Consider the following 26,369-nt stretch of genomic DNA (forward strand, 5'->3'; position numbering starts at 1 on the left):
TTGCCTTTGGGTTTCCAAATGGTATTTCTCATATTTGCACCTTTTCTGTATTCAGTGCTGTGTTCATCCATGTGTCCAGTACAATTTTGACAGATTCCATGGTTGTTTTCAAAAGTACTTTGTAGCTTTTCCTTGGGAATTTTTGCTGTTACTTTCAGTGCCTTGTGCTTAGTAGTAGAGCTTTGCATATCAATTTTTTGCCATGTACTTTCGTATTATTTCAAATGTACTTTTGGTAAATTATGTGCAGCAAAGTTTAACTGCTTATGCATAGATCACAATACTTCATTTTTGTGGGACATTTATCAGTGTTGGTTTATTTTCTGTCTGCTGTTGGCGAAATAGTACTATTTGATTGCTGGCATCCAGAAAAGGTAGCTAGAGTTAGATTTTTTAATGTTACATTTTATTAACATTCACATTTATTGAATAGAAATTTAATGAGACATCTCGGGCATCTGATTTTAAGCCAAAGCAGGTTATTTTAATCTGTATAACTGAAATGCAAGACCGTGTTTAAAATGTTGTGAACATTTTTTAAAAGGTATTGACATATTTTGGAGAGAGACAAGGCAAAGTTTCAGGATTTAAAAAGTTATGAGTAGAGACTTAGCAAATTCAACTTTTCCATGAAAGAGATTGTGAAGGACCTGATCTAGATAGGTCTTCAAAATGCTGCAAGGGCATAATATGAGATGAAACTTACTAAACAAGTATAGCAAACGTCTTTTCACTTAGGACTTTTCCTGTTGCATAGTGGAACTAAGATTATCCTAATTTGCAAGAGAGGGACTATCCATTTTTCTCTTTCTTTCCAAGAATTTTCAGAGATAATAAAGGACCAGCAGGTGTCAGGCTGTTACTTTTTGATCAGATGGCACCACAATAAGTTGCAAGTTACTGTATGGGAGAGCTCTGAGGTGGCAACAGATCCTGTTGGCAGGAGTTAATGAAGTTAAGTGCTGGTGGAGAGGATTGAGGTGGACAGGTGTGGGGAAACTAAGCTGTTAGTGTACAGTAATTTCAGGACTTTCAATTATTTGACAAATTTGGTTAACCACCAGGTGGCTCCTCTATACTATGAAATCACCATCATCATAGGCAGTCCCTCGGAATTGAGGAAGACTTGCTTCCACTCCTGAAATGATGAACAGTCCAATACGAGAGCCACAGACTTTGGCACAGGTGGGACAGATAGTCGTTGAGGGAAGGGGGGTGGGTGGGACTGGTTTGCCGCATGCTCTTTCCGCTGCCTGCGCTTGATTTCTGCACGCTCTCGGCGTTGAGACTCGGAAGTGCTCAGCGCCCTCCCGGATGCACTTTACTTTCTCCACTTAGGGCGGTCTTTGGCTAGGGACTCCCAGGTGTCAGTGGGGATGTTGCACTTTATCAGGGAGGCTTTGAGGGTGTCCTTGTAACGTTTCCGCTGCCCACCTTTGGCTCGTTTGTCGTGAAGGAGTTCCGCATAGAGCACTTGCTTTGGGAGTCTCATATCTGGCATGCGAACGATGTGGCCTGCCCAGCGGAGCTGATCGAGTGTGGTCAGTGCTTCAATGCTGGGGATGTTAGCCTGGACGAGGACGCTGATGTTGGTGCGCCTGTCCTCCAAGGGGATTTGTAGGATCCTGCGGAGACATCGTTGGTGATATATCTCCAGCGACTTGGTGTCTACTGTGGTACAACTATGTGTTAACTACTTCAAAAAAGAGCTGGATAAATTTCTGGTTTAAAATTGAAGTCAAAGTCATGAAGATATGTATAGGTAATTGAAATAATTGCAAAGAACAGAGGCTTAAGTGCACTTGGAGCTATGAAAATTTCCTTTGTGGAATGCAACTGTTCATAATTGCATGATGACATTTGGTTTTTGAACTTGCCCAAGAGAGTTAATAAATTGGAGTGTTCATCGCACTGCATGTTGAACATTAACTATTGGCAAGGTTGGGCCTGATAAGCCAAATAGCATTTTCACGCTGTATTGATTTTGGGTTATTTTTCTTCAAACGGTTGCTAGATGACAACTTAATCTCCATGATTTGGGTTAATATGTAATTCCCATCATCATGCACCGATTAAACAATGACCTCAGAATTCAAGCTTTCTGTCTACCAGGTAACTCTCAAAATAACAATGAACTGTGTGGTGAATTGGGCTAAATATATAGGGGCCAAAATTGCCCCTTTGCGCAAGATCCGTTTGCACATCCGGCTAGTTTTACACCCAGGCACAGCACCCAGAGTGTTCACCCCGGGGGTCGGCAGGCGAAAAGGGGTTTGCGTTGGGCCCCGGCGATTATGTCATCGCCGCGCGTGCCGACTCCTTGTCGCTCCGCGTCAACCCCTTTGCGTCCCGGTGGGAAATTGCCCCGCGGGAGCAAAGCTGTGGTAGCTGGGGCACCTTGTCCGCCCTTAAAATGGAAGGCCTTGCGCCGCAGCTGTCATCTTTTTTGTCGGCTGACCTGGCAGTTGGCCCAACAATGACAGCCGCTAATGCGGCCGAGCCGCCAACATGCACCCCACCACCCCGTCTAGGATGGCGGGCCACTGGCCCGGCCGACCCTCTCCCTGGTGGCCCAGTGGGTGGCACTGAAGTTGCTGCTCAGACCAAAGCGGCCCTCCCCTTTAAGAGAAGGTGCGGTTTGTCAGCACTGCTGTGCTAACATAGAAACATAGAAAATAGGTGCAGGAGTAGGCCATTCGGCCCTTTGAGCCTGCACCGCCATTCAATAAGATCATGGCTGTTCGTTCACCTTAGTACCCCTTTCCTGCTTTCTCTCCATACCCCTTGATCCCCTTAGCCGTAAGGGCCATATCTAACTCTCTCGAATATATTCAATGAACTGGCATCAACAACACTCTGCGGTAGGGAATTCCATAGGTTAACAACTCTCTGAGTGAAGAAGTTTCTTCTCATCTCAGTCCTAAATGGCTTATCCCTTATCCTTACTGTGTCCCCTGGTTCTGAACTTCCTCAACATCAGGAACATTCTTTTTGCATCTAACCTGTCCAGTTGCATCAGAATTTTATGTGTTTCTATGAGATCTCCTCTCATCCTTCTAAACGTCAGTGAATACAGGCCCAGTCGATCCAGTCTCTCCTCACATGTCAGTCCTGCCATCCCGGGAATCAGTCTGGTGAACCTTTGCTGCACTTCCTCAATAGCAAGAATGTCCTTCCTCAGATTAGGTGACCAAAACTGAACACAATATTCCAGGTGAGGCCTCACCAAGGCCCTGTACAACTGCAGTAAGACCTCCCTGCTCCTATACTCAAATCCCCTAGCTATGAAGGCCAACATACCATTTGCCTTCTTCACTGCCTGCTGTACCTGCATGCCAACTTTCAATGACTGATGAACCATGACACCCAGGTCTCATTGCACCTCCCCTTTTCCTAATCTGCCGCTATTCAGATAATATTCTGCCTTCGTGTTTTTACCACCAAAATGGATAACCTCACATTTATCCACATTATACTGCATCTGCCATGCGTTTACCCACTCACCTAACCTGTCCAAGTCACCCTGCAGTCTCTTGTGGGGAGCGCAGCATGAGCATTGTGCGCCACAAGAATGCATGGTTACCGCCCCCAACATTTTTTTTTCTTTATAAAGAGGTGAATTCCACGCCGCTGACAGCAATTGCCGGCCCGGCACAAAACTTTCAGCTAATTCGAATTATTCGGTGCTAACCCAGCACGGGGCAATTTCGGCCCCATAGTACTTTCAACTACTTTATTTAATTTTAATTTAATATGTCTCCTCTATTCAGTAATGAAAGTCCTAAAGGAAATAGATCTGGACAGGTTCAACTGACTTTCTAATGGATGCAAATCCACAGCAAAATCCTATCCATAGTTTGTCTCTAGTAAAGTTCACATCAGAGCAATATGAAAAGCTGTTCTTTTGTTTAAGTGGGATATGTAGGAGAAGAGAGAGCTTTTTCCTACATCTGGCTCATGCTTAACCTGACCTGGGAGTGCTTTATGCCGACATTGGGTGTCAAAAGTAGAACAATGTTCCATTGGTTGTTTTGATGAGCACAAATGTAAGTGGCCAGAAGAATAAAATTTAATTAACAAATACAAAGTAATTGAAGTGAATAATATGACCAAATTTGCTCCACTACTGAGATTCAGTTCTATAACAAAGTGCAGACTTTATTTCAGTATAATTATTTGATCATTTTTTTATACTTCCGCTTGTTGCAACTTTAAGAATTTAATCGTTTTTTTTTAAAGCTTATGTTTATCAAATATATTTTGAAATGAAAATCTTGTATTTTAACTAATCCAACAAAGAAACGGACTGTCTGAATATTCTAATGTGCTGAAGCAGCAAATATGGAATTGCAATGTACATTACACCATTGCATGCAGTGAGTGATATTCACAGTGATAGTTAATTGTTGTGATATTATTACCCTCGGTTTATTGAAAATAATTTAAAGCTGGGATATTGGGTCATTCTGTGAGTAATAAATGCATAATAAGGTAGATCATTCATTTTGATGAAATCATCAGAAAAATAGCCATCTCAGCATTATGCCCTTCACCTTAATGCTACATGAGTGCAACGACAATATTTAATTCACACTGAACATGCAGAGCTAGAAGCTGTGCACATAAAATTAACCACCTTTAATAAGATTTGAGTTATAGTTACATGAGCTCGACTCCCAGTAAAGGCAATATATGCTGCATTGATTAACATCTTCAAAAAAAGTGAAATCGTAGTCTGGAAGTGGTACTAAGATTGTCAGGTATACAAAGAAACACGCTATAAATGTATGTGTCCATTGTATTTCTAATACAATCTGGTTTGTTATTCAATATACTAAACTAAAATTATTTGCTAGTTTATTAAATTTTAAGAATGGGTATGCACTAATTTTATTAATGTTGATACTGTGTATACTTCTCTGCAGGAAAAAATCAAAAGAATTCAGCAAATTAGAATGGAAAAGGAACTGAGAGCTCAGCAAATTCTAGAGGTAGAATCTCATTGGAATTTTTTTCGTGCATGTTGAGACTTAAAAATAGTAATTTTGATGTGATGTGTAGATTGTAGAGTTTTGTTTTTGTGTTTTGCAATGCATGTATAAGGGCTATTCCAGAATCTAATAGGTATGCAGGTAATATTTCCTGGCCATAATTTTAATCAGTTTTATAAATGTGAAAGACAAAACTAATTAAGTGAAGAAGAGAAAGGTAAGAAATGGAATTTGTTAATTTACTGCTTTTAGAAATGACGATTATTTAAGTAGGGAGAAACTTCTGCTGGCAAATGTTAAAATATAGCAGTACAAATCCAACCGTAAATTTTCAAAAGCCTGTGGCACCTGCCCCCCCCGTCCTTTGCTTTTCAAAAACACTGAGCCTGTTGGGTACAGTTACAAGGATCTTCCAAAATCTTTTATTCACAGTTCATATTGTAAAATATTTTTGTTCTACCTTCTACTGTGGATGTACAGTACTTGCTTAAAATGTAAGTACTCTATGTAATTTTCTCCCTCTCCAAGAACTTTTTTTTCTCCATTATTTACATTATTTGAAAATATATTTTTCTCTCCTTTAATTTCAAATAGTAGATTTTGTAATTCTTGCTGTAGCACTACCTGGCGAAGTAGATAGCGCCCAGGAGTTGCTCCGTTTTTTTGGAGCAACTAGATTTTTTTGGAGTATCTTAAAAATCGCAATTCTGCCCATTTAATTTGCTCCAGTGTAAGTGAGTTAGTTAGGTTTTTTTTTAGTTTTTTTTTCAAAAGGTGGCATCACCAGCCACTTACGCCTGTTTTGGCCATTTAAGCAAGTTTAGACAGCTAAAAGTTACTCCAAACTAACTTAGGCCAACATATGTGGCCACTTGTGGCCTCACAGAAAAACCTTGCAGTGAGCTAAAAAATCAGCGCAAGTAAGTACATTTAAAGCACCAAAAACAAATAAAAAATACAAGGAAGCTGAGAGGACCTGCACCTAGTACCAAGACTTACAAAGCACTAAACAACTAGATTAAAAATGGATTGGTAAACTAGCAAATACATTATAGCAAGTCCTGTAAATAAGAGTTTCAGCCAAACTATTTTACAGAATTCCTTTTGAAAGCAGATGAAGAGTAAACTTGAATGTAAATCAAACAAGAATTTAGGACCACTTAATCAATCAAGAAATAAATAAATAAACAAATAAAAAATAGAAGTCCTACGTTCAGCAAAGCTTTATTACCGAAACACACTAGCAGCTGGCCGCTGATGAGGGAGCCCATTCAGCTAGGGCTAGAGGCGGTAAGACGCACACCGGGAGGCTAGGCTCAACGCCGCATCGGTAAAGGGGGTGGGGCGGCGGGGGGGTGGTTTGTGGAGACTGAACGCGGCAGGGAAAGCGCGGATGAGGGAGCCCGATTCGTCCAGGGCTAGGGGCGACATGCTTCAGGCAGTTTTACTTAGGAATAAATATGACTAAGTGGGCGTACCTGCTCATACCCTCCCGAACACTAAAAATGAGTTGCCGGGGGAACTGGAGTTCTAAATATACACTGAAGTGCACGTGAACTGGAACTCGCCCACTGTACCTCACCAACAGTCAAGACTGAGGTCAGTCCGCAGCATAACGAGGGTCTTCTCTCCACCTGTCTGACAGCTGACAGACACTTTCTGTCAAATGCTCATCCCAAATTGGAATCTGCCGTCTAGCCGCAACTTAAATCATTAATAAGCTACTGAAAGTCTTTTGGATCAGCGAGAGAGAGAGACGGGAAATCATTCAGTCATTGAAATGATATGCTTGAGCTGACCGCGGCAGGGAAAGCCGATGAGAGAGCCCATTCGGCCAGGGCTAGGGGGCGGTGTGCTTTGGGCCCCTTCCATACAGCCTGCAGAGATTATGGGGACGAGGAGCTACTGCACATGCGCGCGCACTCTAGTGCGCATGTGCAGAGGTCCCGGCACTGTTTTCTGCGCCGGGACCTGGCTCCGACCCTCACTGCTTGTGCTGCGCGACGCCAAGGGCCTGCAATGTTCCAGTAGCGGGGAGAATACCGCGGTCAGTTTTAGGCGTGGCTTTTCTTCTACAAAGTCAGCACCCCTCACGGAGGTGCGCCGTTCTAAACGGGGGGGGGGGGGGTGCAAACTTGGGCTCATAGGAACAGTAATAGGCCATTTAGCCCCTCAAGCCTGTTCTGCCATTCAGTGAGATCATGGCAGCTCTGTGACCTAACTCCATATACCTGCCTTTGCCCAATATCTCTTAATACCTTCGGTTAACAAAAATCTATCAATCTTAGATTTAAAATTAACATTTGACCAAGCATCAATTGCCTTTTACGGAAGAGAGTTCCAAACTTCTACCACCTTTTGCATGTAGAAGTGTTTCCAAACTTCACTCTGAAAGGTCTGGCTCGAATTTTTAGACTATGTCCCCTAGTCCCAGATTCCCCAACCAATGGAAATTGTTTTTCTCTCTCTACTCTATCAGTTACCCTTAATATCTTGAAAACGTTGATCAAACCTTCTAAATTCCAGGGACTACAAACCTAGTTTATGCAATCTCTCCTCATAATTTAACCCTTGGAGTCCAGGTATCATTCTGGTAAATCTATGCTGCACTCCCTCCAACACCAATATATCCTTCCTAAGGTGTTGTGCCCAGAACTTCTCATAGTATTCCAGGTGTGGTCCAACCAGGGTTTTGTATAGCTGTAGTATAACTTCTACCCCCTTGTATTCTAGTCTTTAGATATAAAGGCCAGTATTCCATTAGCCTTTTTGATTATATTCTGTACCTGCCCATGACATTTTAATGATCTATGTACATAGATCCCCAAGTCTCTTAGGACCTCCATTGTTTTTAGCTTTTCAACACTTTAGAAAGTACTCTGTTCTATCCTTTTTAAGTCCAAAGTGGATGACATCACATTTGCCTATATTGAAATCCATTTGCCACAGTTTTGCCCATTAGCTTAATCTATTAATATCTCTGTAATTTTATGCTTCCATCTACACTGCTAACAATGCTGCCAATCTATGTGTCATCGGCAAACTTGGATACGTGGCTTTCTATCCATCATCTAAGTCGTTAATAAATACAATGAATTGTTGAGGCCCTGACGCAGATCCTTGTGGGACACCACTAGTCACATCGTGCCAATTAGTCATCATAGGCAGTCCTTCGAACGAGGATGACTTGCTTCCACACCAAAAGGGATAAGTTCGCAGATGTTTCAATGAAGGACCCGATATTCCAGTCGTGAACACCAGGGTGGAAGATGCCTGTACGTGGATTTTTTTAATGTGTGGTGACTGTTGCACATCAGCCACCACACAGGCTGACAGAGCTAGGCCTTTATCCAGTGGCAAGGGTTAACCAGGACGACTGGAGACCTGCTCTGCTGCACGGACCTAGTGCGCGCACACATCGTTGTGCGGGCTGGCCCGTGCTGCCCCTGCGCCCTCTGCTCTTCTGGGCCCTGTACCCTCATTTGCCCAACTCGGCCACAATCTCTCGCCGCTCCTCCTCCACAAAACATTTGCCGCACCTCCGCCATGATCTGTCACCGCACCTCCGCCTCAAACATTCGTCGCACCTCCGCCACGATCTCTTGACGCTCATCCGCTCCGACCTTCCCGCTCCTCTGTACTTGGGCCCCGCCAATGTTCTTGCCCACGCTCCTATCGGCGACCTTGGTTTTGAAGACATCACACAATCACCTACCTCGAAGTCATCGCACACTTGGAGCAGCTCGCACTGGAAGTTGTAGTGGCTCTTTTATCCTCGCAGGTCAGGGTGGCCCACGATGTTGCAGGGGCCCACGCTCCAGCTCTTTTATCCTCCCGACCTGCGGTGGTGTCCTCTCGCAGGTCAGGGTGCCCACGATGGCAGGCAATTAAGAGTATTTGCCCATTATCCCTACTCTCTGTCTCCTGCCACTCAGCCAATTTCCTAACCAAGTCAATAATTTGCCTTCAGTTCCATGAGCTTCTACCTTGGGTAACAGTCTCTTACAAGGGACTTCATCAAATGTCTTCTGGAACTCCATGTAAATAACACCATAGACAATCCCCTGTCCACTACTTTAGTCACCTCTTCAAAAAGTTCAATCAGATTCATCAGGCATGACCTACCCTTTACAAATTCATGCTGGCTCTCTCTGATCAGCTGAAAATTATCAAGGTGTTCAGTCACCCTATCCTTAATTATAGACTCTAGTAATTTTCCAACAACAAATGTTAGGCTAACTGGTCTATAATTCCCTGGTTTTCCTCGCTCACCTTTCTTAAATAGTGGAGTGACATGTGCAATTTTCCAATCTGAACAAAAGGTTCCCGAATCGAGAGAACTTTGGAAGTTTATAGTTAGGGCATCTGCAATGTTCTCGCGTACTTCCTTTAAAACCCTGGGATGGCAACCATCTATCTGGTCCTGGGGATTTGTCACTCTTTAGTGTCATTATTTTCTTCATTACTGTTACTTTACTTGTGTTAATTTTGGTGTGTCCCTGATTCAATATTGGTTTCCTTCGGATGTCCAACATGCTATCTTCTTTTACTATAAATACTGATGCAAAGTAACTATTTAACATGTCCGCCATTTCCTTATTTTCATTTACAATATCATTGTTAGCAGTTTTCAAGGGACCCACATTGCTCGCGACCGCCATCTTTTTTCCTAATATAATTGTAAAAAATATTGTATTGATTTTGATATCCCTTGCTAGTTTTTTTTTGTACTCTCTCCTTGTAGTTCTTACTATCTCTTTTGTCACCTTTTGTTCTTTGTAACTCTCGTAGTCGCCAGAATCTGTACCAGTTTTTGCATTTTTGTATGCTTTTTTTTAGTTTTTTATATTCCCTTACCTGTTTAGTCGTCCGTGGCTGTTCTTTTTGGTAAGTAGAGTTCTTGCTCCTTGGGGGTATAAACTGGTTCTGTATCACATTAAATTATTTTTTCTACATCTCCCACTGATCATCTGTTGCTTTACCCATTAATAGATTTGCCCTGTTTACTGTGCACAGTCTCTGTCTCATTGCATTGAAGCCTTACCTAAATCTATAATCTTTGTAGCTGTTTCACATTTCTCCCTTTTAAACACTACATTGAATGCGATCATATTATGATCATTATTCGATAAATGTTCACTCATCGTGAGGCTGTTAACTAAAACTGGCTCCTTACTCATTTTAAATCAACTATGGCCTGCCCCCTTGTTGGTTCTAGGACATATTGTTGCAAAAACTATACTGAACACACTCGAGAAGTTCACTATCTTTCTGACATGAGCTAGTCTGCTATCCCAATCTATATGAAAGTTAAAATCCCCCATTAAAACCACTCTGCCTTTGCTACCTGCTTCTCTAATCTCTGCACATACATTCTATGACTTTGCAACTGCTGCCAGGGGGCCTATACACAACTCCCACCACAGCCTTGCATCCTTTTCTATTTCTTAATTCTACCCATAAAATCTCCACTGCCTGCTTACCTTTAGTTATATCCTCCAGTGGTTCAGTCTCCAAGGACAAGCACCTTATATATGTGATAATTCTCCATGGGTCTGGGCCTGGCTGGCTGATTCTGTTTGTGGTCTCAGCTCAGCATTCCGATGTCTCAAACATTGTAAACACTATAGCTCTGAGTTCTTATTTAAAGGTGTAATCTGTCCAAATTGCTGAAAAGAATTCCTCCACAGAAACTAGAATTCCCATTTTAATGCCTGCTTGTCGTGTGTCATGGGTTATTGAGGTGCACACTGGGCACTGTAGTTCCACCAGAACAGGCTGAAAACTGCTATATTGTATCTCTGTCACACAGAATTTGACCATTGCAGCTGGAAATTCCCATTGCCCAGGTTAAAGTGGGAAATTTCTAGCTCAAGTCCCAGGCTCCAGATTGAAAGGTAGACCTGCATGTGGTAAAAGTTCTTGCAGGTATTTCTAACTAATTTCATGATTTGATTTCAGAATTGTGTTTCTTTAACGTTATGTTATTTCAAGCTAAGTACACTCACTTAAATAGAAACATGGGAGCCGGAAACCATGTTGAGAATTATTTGAGCAGGTTTTGTTGTACTTGCTGGTTACTGAATGGTCGTTTTGGGGGGAAAAATAATGAGATTTGAATTGCTTGGATTTCTGCTGGTTACCTATTTCTCATTGGTAATTCCTGCTACTTTTGGTTCATTTATATTTAGCCAATTGAATATTTAATTGGTCATTTAACAGCCAAACAATTTTTTGTACTATAGGTACAAATGTGTGATGTTCGGTGATTCCTCTGAGGCTACATGCGGATGTGAAGCCTTTGAAAGATTTGATGCTGTTGAAGTGTGCTAGGCATGGACCATTTTATTGATAAAGGAAGGTTAGGTGCTATAAAGTAATTTGCTTTTGTGAAGTTGAGACCAAATAGTTTTGTTCATCAGATCTCTTGTTTTATGGAAAATGTGAATTGCCCAGTGCTTGAACAGACATGACATGGCACTTGGCTGAAAATCAGATACCATTGTTTCCATGCTGGAGATGGTATTACTAGTGATGATATTGGTTATGTAGGTTGTCTGACCGTTTTTTCCTTGAAAGAGTAGTGTGAACAAGCTGCATTGTCCTGCTTCCTTTTTTCTGAACACATTCTTTTCGGGTCATTTCTCGTTAGAGCACTGCCAGAAGTGTCACTCTCAAAGCTACAATTCACGAACTGAGTAAAAAGGATATGTAGGCAATCTTAAAGGGGGGGGAGAATATGTCTGTTCAAATGTTCCTGATTCATCGTACCTAAATTGGGCTTATAGTCCCTGTGATGCGGATGTTGAAGTACATCATCCTTTAGAAAAGAATTACAGTGACGTACATATTTCAAGTATTGAATTAGTGCAATTTAATACAAATAATGCACTCAAACCTTAGGGCTTGAATTTTCAGAAGGCTTGTGCCACAGTATCATAGAAATTTACAGCACGGAAGGAGGCCATTTCGGCCCATCATGTTCGCGCCGGCCAACAAAGAGCTATCCAGCCTAATCTCACTTTCCAGCTCTTGGTCCGTAGCCTTGTAGGTCATGGCACTTCAAGTGCACACTTTAAAAGTGTAAGGGTTTCTGCCTCTACCACCCTTTCAGGCAGTGAGTTCCAGACCTCCACCACCCTCTGGGTGAAAACATTTCCCCTCAAATCCCCTCTAAACCTCCGACCAATTACTTTAAATCTATGCCCCTTGGTTGTTGACCCCCTCTGCTAATGGAAATAGGTCCTTCCTATCTACTCTATCCAGGCCCCTCATAATTTTATACACCTCTTGAGGTCACCCCTCACCTTCCTCTGTTCCAAAGAAATCAAACCCAGTCTATCCAATCTTTCCTCATATCTAAAATTCTCCAGTCCAGGCAACATCCTCAGAAATCTCCTCTGCACTAGAGTGGATACAATTATATATTTTCTGTAACATGGTGACTAGAACTGCACACACTACTCTAGGTGTGGCCTAACTAGTGTTTTATACAGTTCAAGCATAACCTCCCTGCTTTTGTATTCTATGTCTCGGCTAATAAAAGCAAGTATTCCGTATGCTGCCTTAACCACCTTATCTACCTGACCTACCTTCAGGGATCTGTGGACATGCACTCCAAGGTCCCTTTGTTCCTCTACACTTCTGTGTCCTACCATTTAATGTGTATTCTCTTGCCTTGTTAGGCCCCCCCCAAATGCGTTACCTCATACCTCTCCATATTGAATTCCATTTGCCAATGTTCAATCAACCTGACCAGTTCATTGATATCTTCCTGCAGCCTATAGCTTTCTTCTTCATTATCAACCACACAGCCAATTTTTGTATCATCTGCAAACTTCTTAATCATACCCCCTACATTCAAGTCTAAATCATTGCTATATACCACAAAAAGTAAGGGACATAATACTGAGCCCTGCGGAATCCCACTGGAAGCAGCCGTCCAGTCACAAAAACACCCATCAATCGTTACCTTTTGCTTCCTGCCTCTGAGCCAATTATCGATTCAACTTGCCACTTTGTTGTGGATCCTGTGGGCTTTTACTTTTGTGACCAGTCTGCCATGTGGGACCTTAGCAAAAGCCTTGCTAAAATCTATTTACGCTACATCAAATACATTACCCTCATCGACCCTCCTTGTTACCTCCTCAGAAAATTAAATCAAGTTAACAATTGCATGCTGACTGTCCTTGATTAATCCGTGTCTTTCTAAATGAAGATTTATCCTGTCCTCAGAATTTACTTCAATAATTTTCCCACCACCGAGGTTAGGTTGACTTCTGTAATTACTCGGTCTATCCCTTTCTCCCTTTTTAAACGAAGGTACATTAGCAGTCCTCCGGCACCATATCTGTAGCCAGAGACGATTTTAAAATGATGGTCAGAGCCTCTGCTATTTCCTCTTTTGCTTCTCTTAACAGCCTGGGATACATCTCATCCGGGCCTGGGGATTTATCCATTTTCAAAGCTGCTAAACCCCTTCATGCTTCCCCCCTCACTATGTTTATTTCACCTGATATTTCACACTCCTCCTCCCTGATTGCAGAGTCTGCATCGCCCCTCTCTTTTGTGAAAACAGACACAAAGTCTTCGTTAAGAACCATACCCACGTCTTCCGCCTCCACACACAGATTACCTTTAGGGTCTCTAATGGGCCCTATTCTTTCTTTAGTTATCCTCTTGCTCTTAATGTATTTATAAAACATCTTTGGGTTTTCCTTGATTTTACTTGCCAACATTTTTGCATGCTCTCTTTGTTTTCTTGATTTCCTTTTTAATTTCACCCCTGCACTTTCTATACACCTCCACGGTTTCTGCAGTATTGAGCCCTCAGTATATGTCATAAGCCTTCCTATTTTTCTTTATCCTACCCTGTATGCCGCTTGACATCCAGAGGGCTCTAGATTTGTTAGTCCCACCCTTTTTCTTTAAGGGAACATATTTGCGCTGAACCCTCAGGATCTCCTCCTTGAATGCCTCTCACTGCTCTGACACTGATTTACCTTTCAGTAGCTGTGTCCATAAGAAATAGGAACAGGAGTAAGCCATACGGCCCCTCGGGCCTGCTCCACCATTCAATAAAGATCATGGCTGATCTGATCATGGACTCTGCTCCACTTCCCCGCCCGCTCCCCATAACCCCTTATCCCCTTATCGTTTAAGAAACTGTCTATTTCTGTCTTAAATTTATTCAATGTCCCAGCTTCCACAGCTCTCTGAGGCAGCGAATTTCACAGATTTACAACCCTCTGAGAGAAGAAATTCCTCCTCATCTCAGTTTTAAATGGGCAGCCCCTTATTTTAAGATCATGCCCTCTAGTTTATAGTCTTCCTCATCAGTGGAAACATCCTCTCTGCATCCACCTTGTCAAGCCCCCTCATAATCTTATACGTTTCGATAAGATCACCTCTCATTCTTCTGAATTCCAATGAGTAGAGGCCCAACCTTCTCAAACTTTCCTCATATGTCAACCCTCTCATCTCCGGAATCAACTTAGTGAACCTTCTCTGAACTGCCTCCAAAGCAAGGATATCCTTTCCTAAATATGGAAACCAAAACTGTACGCAGTATTCCAGGTGTGGCCTCACCAATACCCTGTATAACTGTAGCAAGACTCCCCTGCTCTTGTACTCAATCCCCTTTGCAATAAAGGCCAAGATTCCATTGGCCTTCCTGATCACTTTCTGTACCTGCATACTAACCTTTTGTGTTTCATGCACAAGTACTCCGAGGTCCTGCTGTACTGCAGCACTTTGCAATCTTTCTCCATTTAAATAATAACTTGCTCTTTGATTTTTTTTCTGCCAAAGTGCATGAGCTCACATTTTCCAACATTATACTCCATCTGCCACATTTCTGCCCACTCACTTAGCCTGTCTATGTCCTTTTGCAGATTTTTTGTGTCCTCCTCACACATTGCTTTTCCTCCCATCTTTGTATCGTCAGCAAACTTGGCTACGTTACACTCGGTCCCTTCTTCCAAGTTATTAATATAGATTGTAAATAGTTGGGGTGCCAGCACTGATCCCTGCGGCATCCCACTAGTTACTAGTTGCCAACCAGAGAATGAACCATTTATCCTGACTCTCTGTTTTCTGTTAGTTAGCCAATCCTCTATCCATGTTAATATATTACCCCCAACCCCGTGAACTTTTATCTTATGCAGTAACCTTTTATGTGGCACCTTGTCACATGCCTTCTGGAAGTCCAAATACATCACATCCATTGGTTCCCCTTTATCCACCCTGTTCGTTACATCCTCAAAGAACTCCAGCAAATTTGTCAAACATGACTTCCCCTTCATAAATCCATGCCGACTCTGCCTGACCGAATTTTGCTTCTTTAATAATGGACTCCAACATTTTCCCAACCACAGATGTTAGGCTAACCGGTCTAGCCTAGTCCCATCAGTCCCACCTTGGCTAAATCACCTACTCTTAGTAAAATTAGCTTTCCCCCAATTGAGAACTTTTATTCCTAGTCTATCTTTGTCCTTTTCCATAACTACCCTAAATCTAACTGAATTATAATCACTAGCGCCAAAATACTCTTCAACTGATGCCCCTTCCACCTGCCCAGCTTAATTTCCTAAAATTAAGTCCAGAACTGCCCCCTCCATTGTTGGGCTTGCTACATAGTGGCTAAAAATGTTCTCCTGAATGCATTTTGGTTTTGCACTTCTCAGCAATTTGCCTATATATTTGCTCTTCTATCACCTTCTAACTGTTTGGGGGTCAATATACACTCCCAACAGTGTGATCGCCCCTTTTTGGTTCTTCAATTCAACCCATATGGCCTTATTTGATGATCCTTCTAACATAATTCCCTCCTCTCAGCTGTAATTGTTTCTTTAATTAATACTGCGACCCCCCCCATCCTTTTTTATCCCCCTCTCTATCCCGTCTGAAAACTCTGTAACCAGGAATGTTGAGTTGCCAAACCTGTCCTCCTTTCAGCCATGTCTCAGTAATAGTTATAATATCATACTTTCTGTGCTCTCAGCTGATCTGCCTTATTCCCTAGACTTCTTGCATTGAAGTATATACTATTTAGCACTGCCAAACTCCCTTGGTGTCTATTTTTTGTCTGCTTCCTCTGCCTTGCAAATTCACTTTCTAATTTTCTGCTTTCCAATTCCAACTTTTCTTCTCTCCCTTCTGAATCTACTCTGAGGTACCCATCCTCCTGCCAAGCTAATATAAACCCTCCCAAACAGTGCTAGCAAACACCCCCCTCCCCACGCGAGGATATTGGTCCTGGTTCTGTTGAGCTGAACTTGTTCAGCTTGTACAGGTCCCACCTCCCCCAGAAACGGTCCCAATGCCTCAGGAATCTAAAGCCCTCCCTCCTGCATCATCTCCAGCCATGGATTCATCTGTCCTATCCTCCTATTTCTGTACTCACTAGCGTGGTATTGGGAGTAATCGAGAGATTACTACCTTTTGAGGTCCTGCTTTTTGATCTCTCGCCTAGCTCCCTAAAATCTGCCTGCAGGACGTCATCCCTCTTTCTACCTATGTCATTGGTACCGATATAGACCACAATCTCTGGCTGCTCCCCCTCCCCCCTCAGAATGTCCTGCAAGCCGCTCAGTGACATCCTTGACCCTTGCACCAAGGAGGCAACGTACCATCCTGGAGTCACGTCTGCGGCCGCAGAAACGCCTGTCTGCTCCCCTAACTATCTAAACCCCTACCACTAGTGCTCATCTTCCTCTCACCCCCCCCCCCACCCCCCACCCCCCACCCCCCCGTACAGTTGAGCCACCCGTGGTGCTGTGGACTTGGCTCTGGCTGCAATCCCCAGAGGAACCATCGCCCCCACCAGTACTCAGAACAGAATACTGGTTGGAGAACGAGATGCACTCTCGACTCTTGCACTACCTGCCTGGTCCTCCTCTTCTGGCTCGTGGTCACCCATTCCCTCTCTGCCTGCATACTCTTAAGCTGCGCGGAGAACACCTTCTGAACCGTGCTATCCACGAAGCTCTCAGCCTCGCGGATGCACTGCAGTGACTCCAGCTGCCGCTCAAGCTCCGAAACACTGATCTCGAGCCTCCATAGCTGGCGACACTTCCCGCATACCTATGGCGTACGTCATTATTATGATGCAGAAATTCCAGGAAATTCTGGCATGAGTGACTTATGCCATTACGTACGCCAGGCTATTCTTTGCTGGGACTTTTTCACTGCTCCAGAAAAACCTTTGCTGTAAATGTTGAACAGATCATAGATCTGCCCCTCCGTTAAAATTGGTCGCTTTTGCTCAATTAATGCCATTGTGATCGTCACAGCCACTTAGATCAGTACAGAATGGCGCTGGAGGGCTCAGAAGCAATAAAGTATTCAACTGCTCAGCATGTTTTGACACATTCTGTTCCCACTAAATAAATTTCTCTGGGTCTAGAATGTTGAAGGAAAGTTATACAAAATGCAACTATTTTTAAACCTGATTACTTTAATGTCAAGGAATGATGCTGATTTATTTTAAAACATAAGTAACGGGGAATGCGAGGACTTGCTGATGATGTTTAGTGTGGGTAAGACAAATCTCCTTTCTTATTCATCTATCCTATCAAGAAAATAAATATAAACAATTTTACCAAATATGTTCGATCTTTATTAGAAGTGCGGTTTGTAAATAACAAAACCCCCAACATTCGACCAATAAAGTGCCTGACACACTATAACCCTATCTGGGGTAAAATGGGAGTGAAATAAACCTTTATTATATGGAAGTGTGGGTTGCATGTGCAAGGAGATAATCTCGGTCTTTCCCTACCAAACCAATCTTATTTTAACATCATAACTTTGTTTAAAATAAGGCAACCACCACTTACTGACGAGATAGACTGTCAGAAGTGAAATTAACCAGATACCAGGATTTCCAACAAAAACGAGCGACCCTTGTTTTAGCAGACTGGTGCCCTTTCGGTCACCCCAATATTAAGCAATGAGAATTAATTGCAAAGTAAGAAAAAAAATGAACTCCATTTATACTAATCAATTTTTAAAATATGAAACGGGGAAACCTGCACAACTCTTTTACTTTTATGGAAATATTAAATAACCTGTTGTTCCGTTCTGTGTCGATCTCCAGTACTTTGGATGTGTATCAGACATTGGCCGCGTCTGATCGGCCACTATGTTTGCTGCGGCGTATTCGAATTATTTTTCCAGCAAATTGTGGTATGAATACGCCATTGGAGGATCAAGGCAAACAACAGTTTACATTATGACGCTTGCCACTAATATCGCCACCGCAGCAAAATCTGTGCCTTAAACTTGTTTTAATAGTGTAAGAAAGTTATCGATTCTACATGGCTAGATGACTTGATGGTGTATCTGGCATTCTTTTGGCGATCAATCCAGCGAGCTAATGGTGATCCTTGCAGGTGCTTCCATTCTGGTGGTCTTCAGTTGACAAAGATCTGGTTAGCCAAAGTCTCTGAGTGACATAAAATAACAATGATTGTTCAGGTCTATTGGTTTTCAGCTATTTCTAATTATAAGTGTAGTTAATAGTTCTATACAACCTAGAGATTATGATGCAAAATATAAAACTATGAAAGTGCAGACGAATAAAAGTTTACTGCAAATGTAGTCCTGCACAAAAGGTGATACTTCGATCCAAATGTTAGCATCTGTTAAAAGATGCTTAATTCCTATTAAAGAGACAATATTGGGAAATGATAACTGTACAATTCCAAAGATCAACAATCAGTGCTGCACACATTGGGCCCAAGTTTCCACATGATTTGCGCCTGATTTTTAGGAGCAACTGGTGGAGAACGGACTATCTTAGAAATCATAATTCTCCACATTTTTTTTTCTGCAGTTCTAGTCAGGTAGAACAGTTCTACTTTGGAACAGAATTTTTTCTTCAAAAGGGGGCGTGTCCGGCCACTGACGCCTGATTTGAAAGTTTCCACAGTGAAAACGTACTCCAAACTAAAGTAGAATGGAGCAAGTGAAGATTTTTGTAGAACTGAAAAAACCTGTTCTACACATTAAAAAATCAGGCGCAGGTTACAAATTAGGCGTCCAGAACGAGGTGGGGGGGGGGGGGGGGGGGAGGGAGGGGGGGGGAAGTCATTAAATTCTATAATAAATCCTTATTTATACTTATACAAATATTATACAAATAAATCCAACCTGAATAAACATTTCTAAGCAAAGAAAAGATTAAATAAACCATCTTCCTACCTGTGTGAAAGTGCTTCAGGCAGGCCTTTCGGGACCGAAGGCTGAACGGGCCGGCCCGAGACTTCAGGCAGGGCCCGTCCCCAGCACCAGATTTACAGGTAGGTGGCGTTGGGTTGGGTCGGGGAGGGGAGGGGAGGTTCGGGTCGGGAGGGGGGGGGAGAGAGAGGGAGGGGGGGCGGAGGGAGAGAGAGAGAGAGAGAGAGAGAGGGAGGGAGGGACGGGGGAGAGAGGAGAGAGAGAAGGGGGGAGGAGGTCAGGTCGGATCCAGTCTGGGAGCGGGAGTCGGGTCGGGTCCAGTGGGGGGGGGTCGGGAGCGCGGGTCGGGTTGGGTCCAGTGGGGGGGGGGGTCGGGGCGGGAGCGCGGGTCCAGTCGGGGAGGCGGGGAGCGGGAACAGGAGCGCGGTCGAGGCGGGGAGCGGGAACAGGAGCGCGGGCCGAGTCGGGGGGGGTGGGCGGGGAGTGGGTGTCGGGTCTGGTCTGATCCGGAGGCAGTGGGGGGGGGGGGAGCGGGTGTCGGGTCTGGTCTGGTCTGGAGGCATGGGTGCGGGGGAGCAGGTGTCGGGTCTGGTCCGGAGGCGGGGGGGGGGGGGGCGGGGAGTGGGTATCGGGTCTGGTCCGGAGGCAAGGGGTGGGTGGGGAGCGAGTGTAGGGTCTGGTCCGGAGGCAGGGGGGGTGCGGGGAGCGGGTATCGGGTCTGGTCCGGAGGCAAGGGGTGGGTGGGGAGCGAGTGTAGGGTCTGGTCAGGGGGAGGGGGGGGGGGAGCAGGAGCTGGCCGTGGGAGGAGCCTTATTCACGTAGCCCCAGTGAGGCCATTCGGCCAGGGCTAGGGGCTGCGTGCTTCGGGCCCCTCCCACACAGTTCGGCGCCTGGAGCTACTGCACTTGCATGCCCACTGTAGCGCGCATGTGCAGAGGTCCCGGCACTGTTTTCAGCGCAGGGACCTGGCTCCGCCCCCCCCACAGCTCGTCCTGGCTGCGCCGAGGGCCAGAGGACCTGCAAGTCGGTGGAGAATACCGAGGATTTTTTTAGGCGCACTTTGTGGCGTGAAAAACGGGCGTCCAGGTCGGGACTGCGCCGTTCTAGGCGCGTGTGGAAACTTGGGCCCATTGACTTTTTATTATTCTTTCAGAATTTTCATTCCATTTTTCAGTGTATTCAGTGAATTTTGCACACAACTTAGTATCCTATTAATTCTGCCTATACATGAAAATCACTATATGCCATTTGAATTTGGAATCTTGTAAGTAGTAGATTTTCTACGATAAAGGGTATTTTTGTTTGCTTGTCGTATTAGACATTACCAATGGAATAAACATCTGAAATTGTTGAGTGCATAAATATGGGCATAGACAAGCGTTTGTTCAATATGTTTGTTTTTAAACGTGACGAAGTATTATTATGGTCTGGCTTAATTGCTACATTAGTGTTTAGTCAAATTCACCAATCTCCATAGTTTCAGAAGGCTTTTCTTAGAGCACATAATATTACGGATCTAAGTGAAATTGACACCATTTTACTGGGCACAGTCCCTGCTGTTGGTGGGTAATACATTAGTCCGATAATATTTTAGGAATTACATTTATGTTAGCATATTATTGTGGGCAAATATTTTGGTCCTATTATAGTGAGTTCTTGAATAGCCCTTAAAATCTTCTCTTCTCTCCAAGCATTTAAATTATGTGTAATGATTAGTACTTCGATTATGGATGTTTTATGTGTTTTATTTTAAGCTGTAGAAATATTTGTGATCTATGTACCTAGGTGAAGTTCTGTCGCAACTCTAGCTTATTGCACTTTGTTGTGTTGTATAGCATGTAACTCTTTAAAAGTTTGAGATTGTTTCAAGTTCCAGTAGTGCTTTTTGCATGACCTCCAGACCTGTTTTGCATGCACAGGCTAAGAGGAAAAAGAAGGAAGAAGCAGCAAATGCAAAATTATTGGAAGCCGAGAAACGGATGAAGGTTAGTTTAGATGGATCTCTGGACCTTTGAACGTTAATGGGCAATTGTATAGGGAGATTATGTAATTAAGTGTTAAAAATGTGCAGATAGGTGATGATATTCAATGATTTTTGTAGGAACCTGACTAAAATATAGAGGGAATAACTTAGGCAGTGATATCACAGGACCTTGTTCCATGGTACAGTATCATTAGATTGCATAGTTTAATGTGGAAGGTTTTGTGTTTCTCTCTACAGGCAATTCAAACTGCTGAAGTTACTTTTATCTTTTATTAATTTCAGAACCTTACACTTCATGCCAATCAGGGCACATAAATTGGCATATTATTGAGTTGTAATCTCCATCCAATTAGTCTCCTGTTTCACTGTTCATTTCTTGCACATAGATGATGTATTCAAGAATTTATATTTTCTATTCCTTTTTAAGGAGAAGGAATTGAGAAGGCAACAAGCTGTCCTCCTTAAGCATCAGGTTGGTAAATTATATATACTGTAACATTATTTAGTGAATTTTTGCTTTATTGTCTGGTTTCTTTAACTATGGGGAATATGTTGAAGTAAACATTTGTTCAAAGTACAAAGATTTATCTTTCCTCATTGTAATTATACATAATTATTTCCTCAAGTTAAATTGGCTTGCTTTGGTATTGGGAAAGTAAATTTTCTTATTATATGAACTGGTTTTATCATATTGTGATTACTGTTTCATAATGATGTGCCAACTCTTTCTACCAGGAGTTGGAGAGGCATAGACTAGATATGGTATGGGTATGTTTTTTGTACATCTAACACCGCATCGTGATTTGGTTGTGATATGGTTGTCATAGTAATGCATAAAGTGTAGCACTGGCTGCTGTCATACTACATACTTCTGCATGGCTTTTACAGCACAGTGCATTGCATACATCTGCTGTAACTACAAAAGAAAAAAACCTTTGAATCAACAACTGTAGCTTCCACTTTCAACAGTCTCCTTAAAAGATAGTTTCACCTCTTTACAGGAGACAACAAAAGGATAAATATATAAGCCCTAAAACTAGTTATAATCCTTCAGAAGTGGTTAGACTACCATTAAATGTTTGATTTTGAACACAATTAATTTCCGTATCCCACATTCTATTAAAGCTTATTCTTTACATCCCAGTGCAATGCCATTCCAGCAAACCAAATTTCACAAAGTTACTTCTACCTTAATTACAGTTGCTTTGAGTTCTATCCAGCTGTTTGTAAGCTGACGAACACAACTGGTGAGAGATATCTCCGGAGCAGACATCCATCCATCATTGTGAATTATAAAAATTGCCCACAATCCACTGTTTCTATTCATAGTATCATAGGAGTGGAACCTCATGATATTACATCAGTGCATTTATAGAGGAAAGAAATACTTGGATTTATATAGCCCCTTTCACGATCACCAGATGACTCAAAGCACTTTACAGCCAATGCAATACTTTTGGAGTGTAGTCACTGTTGTAATGTAGGAAACGCTGCAGCCAATTTGCACAAGCAAGCTCCCACAAACAGCAATGTGATAATGACCAGATAATCTGTTTTTGTCATGTTGATTGGGGTGTAAATATTGGCCAGGACAATGAGGATAACTCCCCTACTCTTCTTCAAAATAATGTCATGGGATCTTTTATGTCCACATGAGAGCGCAGACGGGGCCTCGATTTAACGTCTCATCCGAAAGACGACACCTCCAACAGTGCAGCACTGCACTGGAGCGTCAGCCTAGATTTTTGTGCTCAAGTGCAGGACTGACATATGAAGAAAGACTGGATCGACTAGGCTTATATTCACTGGAATTTAGAAGAATGAGAGGGGATCTCATAGAAACATATACAATTCTGGCAGGATTGGACAGATTAGATGCAGGAAGAATGTTCCTGATGTTGGGGAAGTCCAGAACCAGGGGTCACAGTCTAAGGATAAGGGATAAGCCATTTAGGACCGAGATGAGGAGAAACTTCTTCACTTAGAGAATTGTGAACCTGTGGAATTCTCTACCACAGAAAGTTGTTGAGGCCAGTTCGTTAGATATATTCAACAGGGAGTTAGATGTGGCCCTTACGGCTAAAGGGATCAAGGGGTATGGAGAGAAAGCAGAATGGGGTACTGAAGTTGCATGATCAGCCATGATCATATTGAATGGTGGTGCAGGCTCGAAGGGCCAAATGGCCTACTCCTGCACCTATTTTCTATGTTTCTGACACTGAGACGAGAGTGTTACGCACTGAGCTACAGCTGACACTTCTTCTGTCTTCTCAGCTTCTTCTAACCAGCACATCTAAAGCATAAAATACAATTACTAAGAAACACCAGTTTCTGTGCAGAAATCTTGCATTGTAACTTTCTGCTTTAGGGAGAAATGCAGATAAATATCTCCTTTATTCACTAATGCAAGTTCAATTGTTTTACTAGTTGATCACCCATGGCATTGTACATGAGATGTCAAGACCAAGTGTATTTAGGTAAAGTGGAGGGGTAGAATTGGATCATGGAGGATAATTGGAGGGGTATAATGTAAGATTTTTAATATATTTTTATATGATATATTATTTATAGTTAGATAGTAAACCGTACTGCAATTTGGGAAGCAGAGAAGTAGAGTTGGTTGGAGCTCAGGAGTTTGTCTGCAGTACAGGAACAGGGGGATGAAAAACTGAGGCATGAGGGTGTACATGATAACTTTACAAAGGTAGTTTCCATTATAAATGTGGACATGGAGGACAACAGGCAGTAATGCAAAGAGGAAGTGCACACAGATCTAAGATTCTTAATATATCATACAGATTGTGAAATTTTTGTAAAGTGAAGGAATAAGAGTAGAGAGAGAACGAAAGAACAAACAAAAATGAGATGGAATAGATAAATTAATCTTTCAGTGACCCTGCCCCCTCTTTCCCCCCCCCCCCCTTCCAAATTTTAGATTTTTGATACTGGTTTGAAATTAATCAACACAATAATTTTGTTTGCTGGAATATGAGCATAACATGTGAGTAAATTCTTTTTGAATAAAATTGACGTGGGATAGCTCAATATTTTTCCTCTCGTTGATGTTCTGGAAGGCTAATTTTAATCTTGCATTTAAAACTTAGATATGCAGGTAATAAATGTTACAAAATTGGCTAATTACAACAGATATTTATACTAATTGGCCTTTTGCTAAATGATTTGTGTCTGAAGCAGATGTAAGGTAATTAGCCTGTTGAAGCCGACCATTGCGCTTTATACCTGACAGCTATGGAGAAGCATCGCACTGGTTTGCTCTGCTTTTCCAAGAACTATGTACATAACTTAAAGCATACGCTTTTGTTTTACACTGTCTTTACATCTGTTGCTTTTTCTGTTTTGCTTTTGATTGTCCATGTTACTTCCTAATCCTCAACTAAAATGTACACAAACTTGGCCATTGTCCGTTTTTATTGTAAACTGTTCACTATTGTCTAACTTATGCTAAATATAGTAAAACTAAAATTTTTTAAACTTAAACATTGATATTAATGTATAGTTTCACCACTTAAACCTGAAATTTGTCTTGTACACTGTCAGGAAAAAGAGAGGAGAAGGCAACACATGATGCTCATGAAAGCAATGGAAGCCCGGAAAAAGGCTGAAGTAAGTAAAACAGTGCATTAAAGAATCTTAATACTATATTTAGTTGAAAAGAGTACAACTGCTTAAAGTACATTTCCTCTGGATCCCAGTGTGATAGAAGTAGTTCGTTGTCCTGTTTATATACATAGTATAGTTGACTTATTGTATTGTAGACCTGGTTATGAGGAAAGGTTGAGTAGGTTGGGCCTCTACTCATTGGAATTCAGAAGAATGAGAGGTGATCTTATCGAAACGTATAAGATTATGAGGGAGCTTGACAAGGTAAATGCAGAGAGGATGTTTTCACTGATGGGGGAGACTAGAACAAGAGGGCACGATCTTAGAATAAGGGGCTGCCCATTTAAAACTGAGATGAGGAGAAATTTCTTCTCTGAGGTTTGTAAATCTTGGAATTTGCTTCCTCAGAGAGCTGTGGAAGCTGGGACATTGAATAAATTTAAGACAGAAATAGACAGTTTCTTGAACGATAAGGGGTTATGGGGAGCGGGCGGGGAAGTGGAGCGGAGTCCATGATCAGATCAGCCATGATCTTATTGAATGGCGGAGCAGGCTCGAGGGACCGTACGGCCTACTCCTGTTCCTATTTCTTGTGTTCTTATGTAACATATTTAAGTTGTGTTTAACTACGGTTGAGATGCGTTAGTTAAGGTGAGACCCAAACAGAATCACTATTCTAAAATAATTGCAAATGTTAATGCATGCAAGATAACATTAAATTGCTTCCCTAACGAAGATACGAATAATGATGGACAGGAAAAGACCCTCTGGTTCACCCAGCCTGTCCTATACAATTGCGATGCCTTCTGCAACACAATATATAGACTTCGCACCCCACCCAAAACCATGTGAGAGGCAAAAAAACAGATAAGGACCCAGGCACATTTAGTAGGGGTAGGGTATGATCTCTGGGAAATTCCTCTCTGACCCTCTTAGGCGATTGCAACTTGTCCAGGATATCACTCTGGATTATCAACCTGATAATTCTGAATGAGGTGTTCTTCAGCCCAGCCAGAAACAGGTCCAGCTCTCGTTTGAAGGAATTTACTGCACACGTCAGCAGTCTGTTCCTATTCTCTGGGAAAGTCCACCTCCTGATATCTAGCCTAGATCTGGCCTTGTACAACTAAAAATTGTGACCCCTGCCTCCCTGACCTATTTAGTTGGAACAAACCATCTACTCGGACAGAATCTATTCCCTTCATATTATAAGCCTCATCTAGAAACACACAATATAATTAAAAATAGTCAGCATGGATTCCAAAAGACTAACTCGTGCTTAACTAATCCGATAGAATTCTTTGAAGAGGTAACGGAAAGAGTAGACAACGGTAATATACTAGGGGGCCGAAATTTATCAACTCACCGCCCGCTGCCGCCGACATTGCTCTTGCAGATCCACCCAGTGGCACTTTTGAGGTGGCCTGGACTGGGCGGGAGGGGAGAGCCGCCGGGAACTGCCCGCTGATGTCAGCGGACGGCCGAGTGGTGCAACTGACCTCCCGCCCGCCGAGCTCCCGTATTGATGCAGGCGGGAGTCGGCGCCAGAATGGGGGTTGACCGCTGTGAGGAAGCTGGTCTGTCCCGACGGT

The 26,369-nt window shown here is 42.7% G+C and overlaps 1 protein-coding gene across 11 annotated transcripts in view; it reads left to right on the plus strand.

The window, feature by feature from the left end:
- Positions 1 to 26,369, plus strand: part of LOC139259802 (bromodomain adjacent to zinc finger domain protein 2B-like) — a 441,395-nt gene that overhangs the window by 302,228 nt on the left and 112,798 nt on the right. For 10 of the 11 annotated variants that reach the window (XM_070875573.1, XM_070875574.1, XM_070875583.1 and 7 more), the window contains 5 exons: positions 4,926 to 4,991; positions 21,092 to 21,157; positions 21,584 to 21,628; positions 21,892 to 21,918; positions 24,715 to 24,780. In XM_070875573.1, coding sequence (XP_070731674.1) covers positions 4,926 to 4,991; positions 21,092 to 21,157; positions 21,584 to 21,628; positions 21,892 to 21,918; positions 24,715 to 24,780 — 270 coding nt within the window. The remainder of the gene's footprint in view (positions 1 to 4,925; positions 4,992 to 21,091; positions 21,158 to 21,583; positions 21,629 to 21,891; positions 21,919 to 24,714; positions 24,781 to 26,369) is intronic. The other variant, XM_070875577.1, reaches the window with a different exon arrangement.

The sequence above is a fragment of the Pristiophorus japonicus genome, chromosome 3 (assembly GCF_044704955.1).
Source record: "Pristiophorus japonicus isolate sPriJap1 chromosome 3, sPriJap1.hap1, whole genome shotgun sequence".
In the NCBI taxonomy this organism is placed as follows: Eukaryota; Metazoa; Chordata; class Chondrichthyes; family Pristiophoridae; genus Pristiophorus; species Pristiophorus japonicus.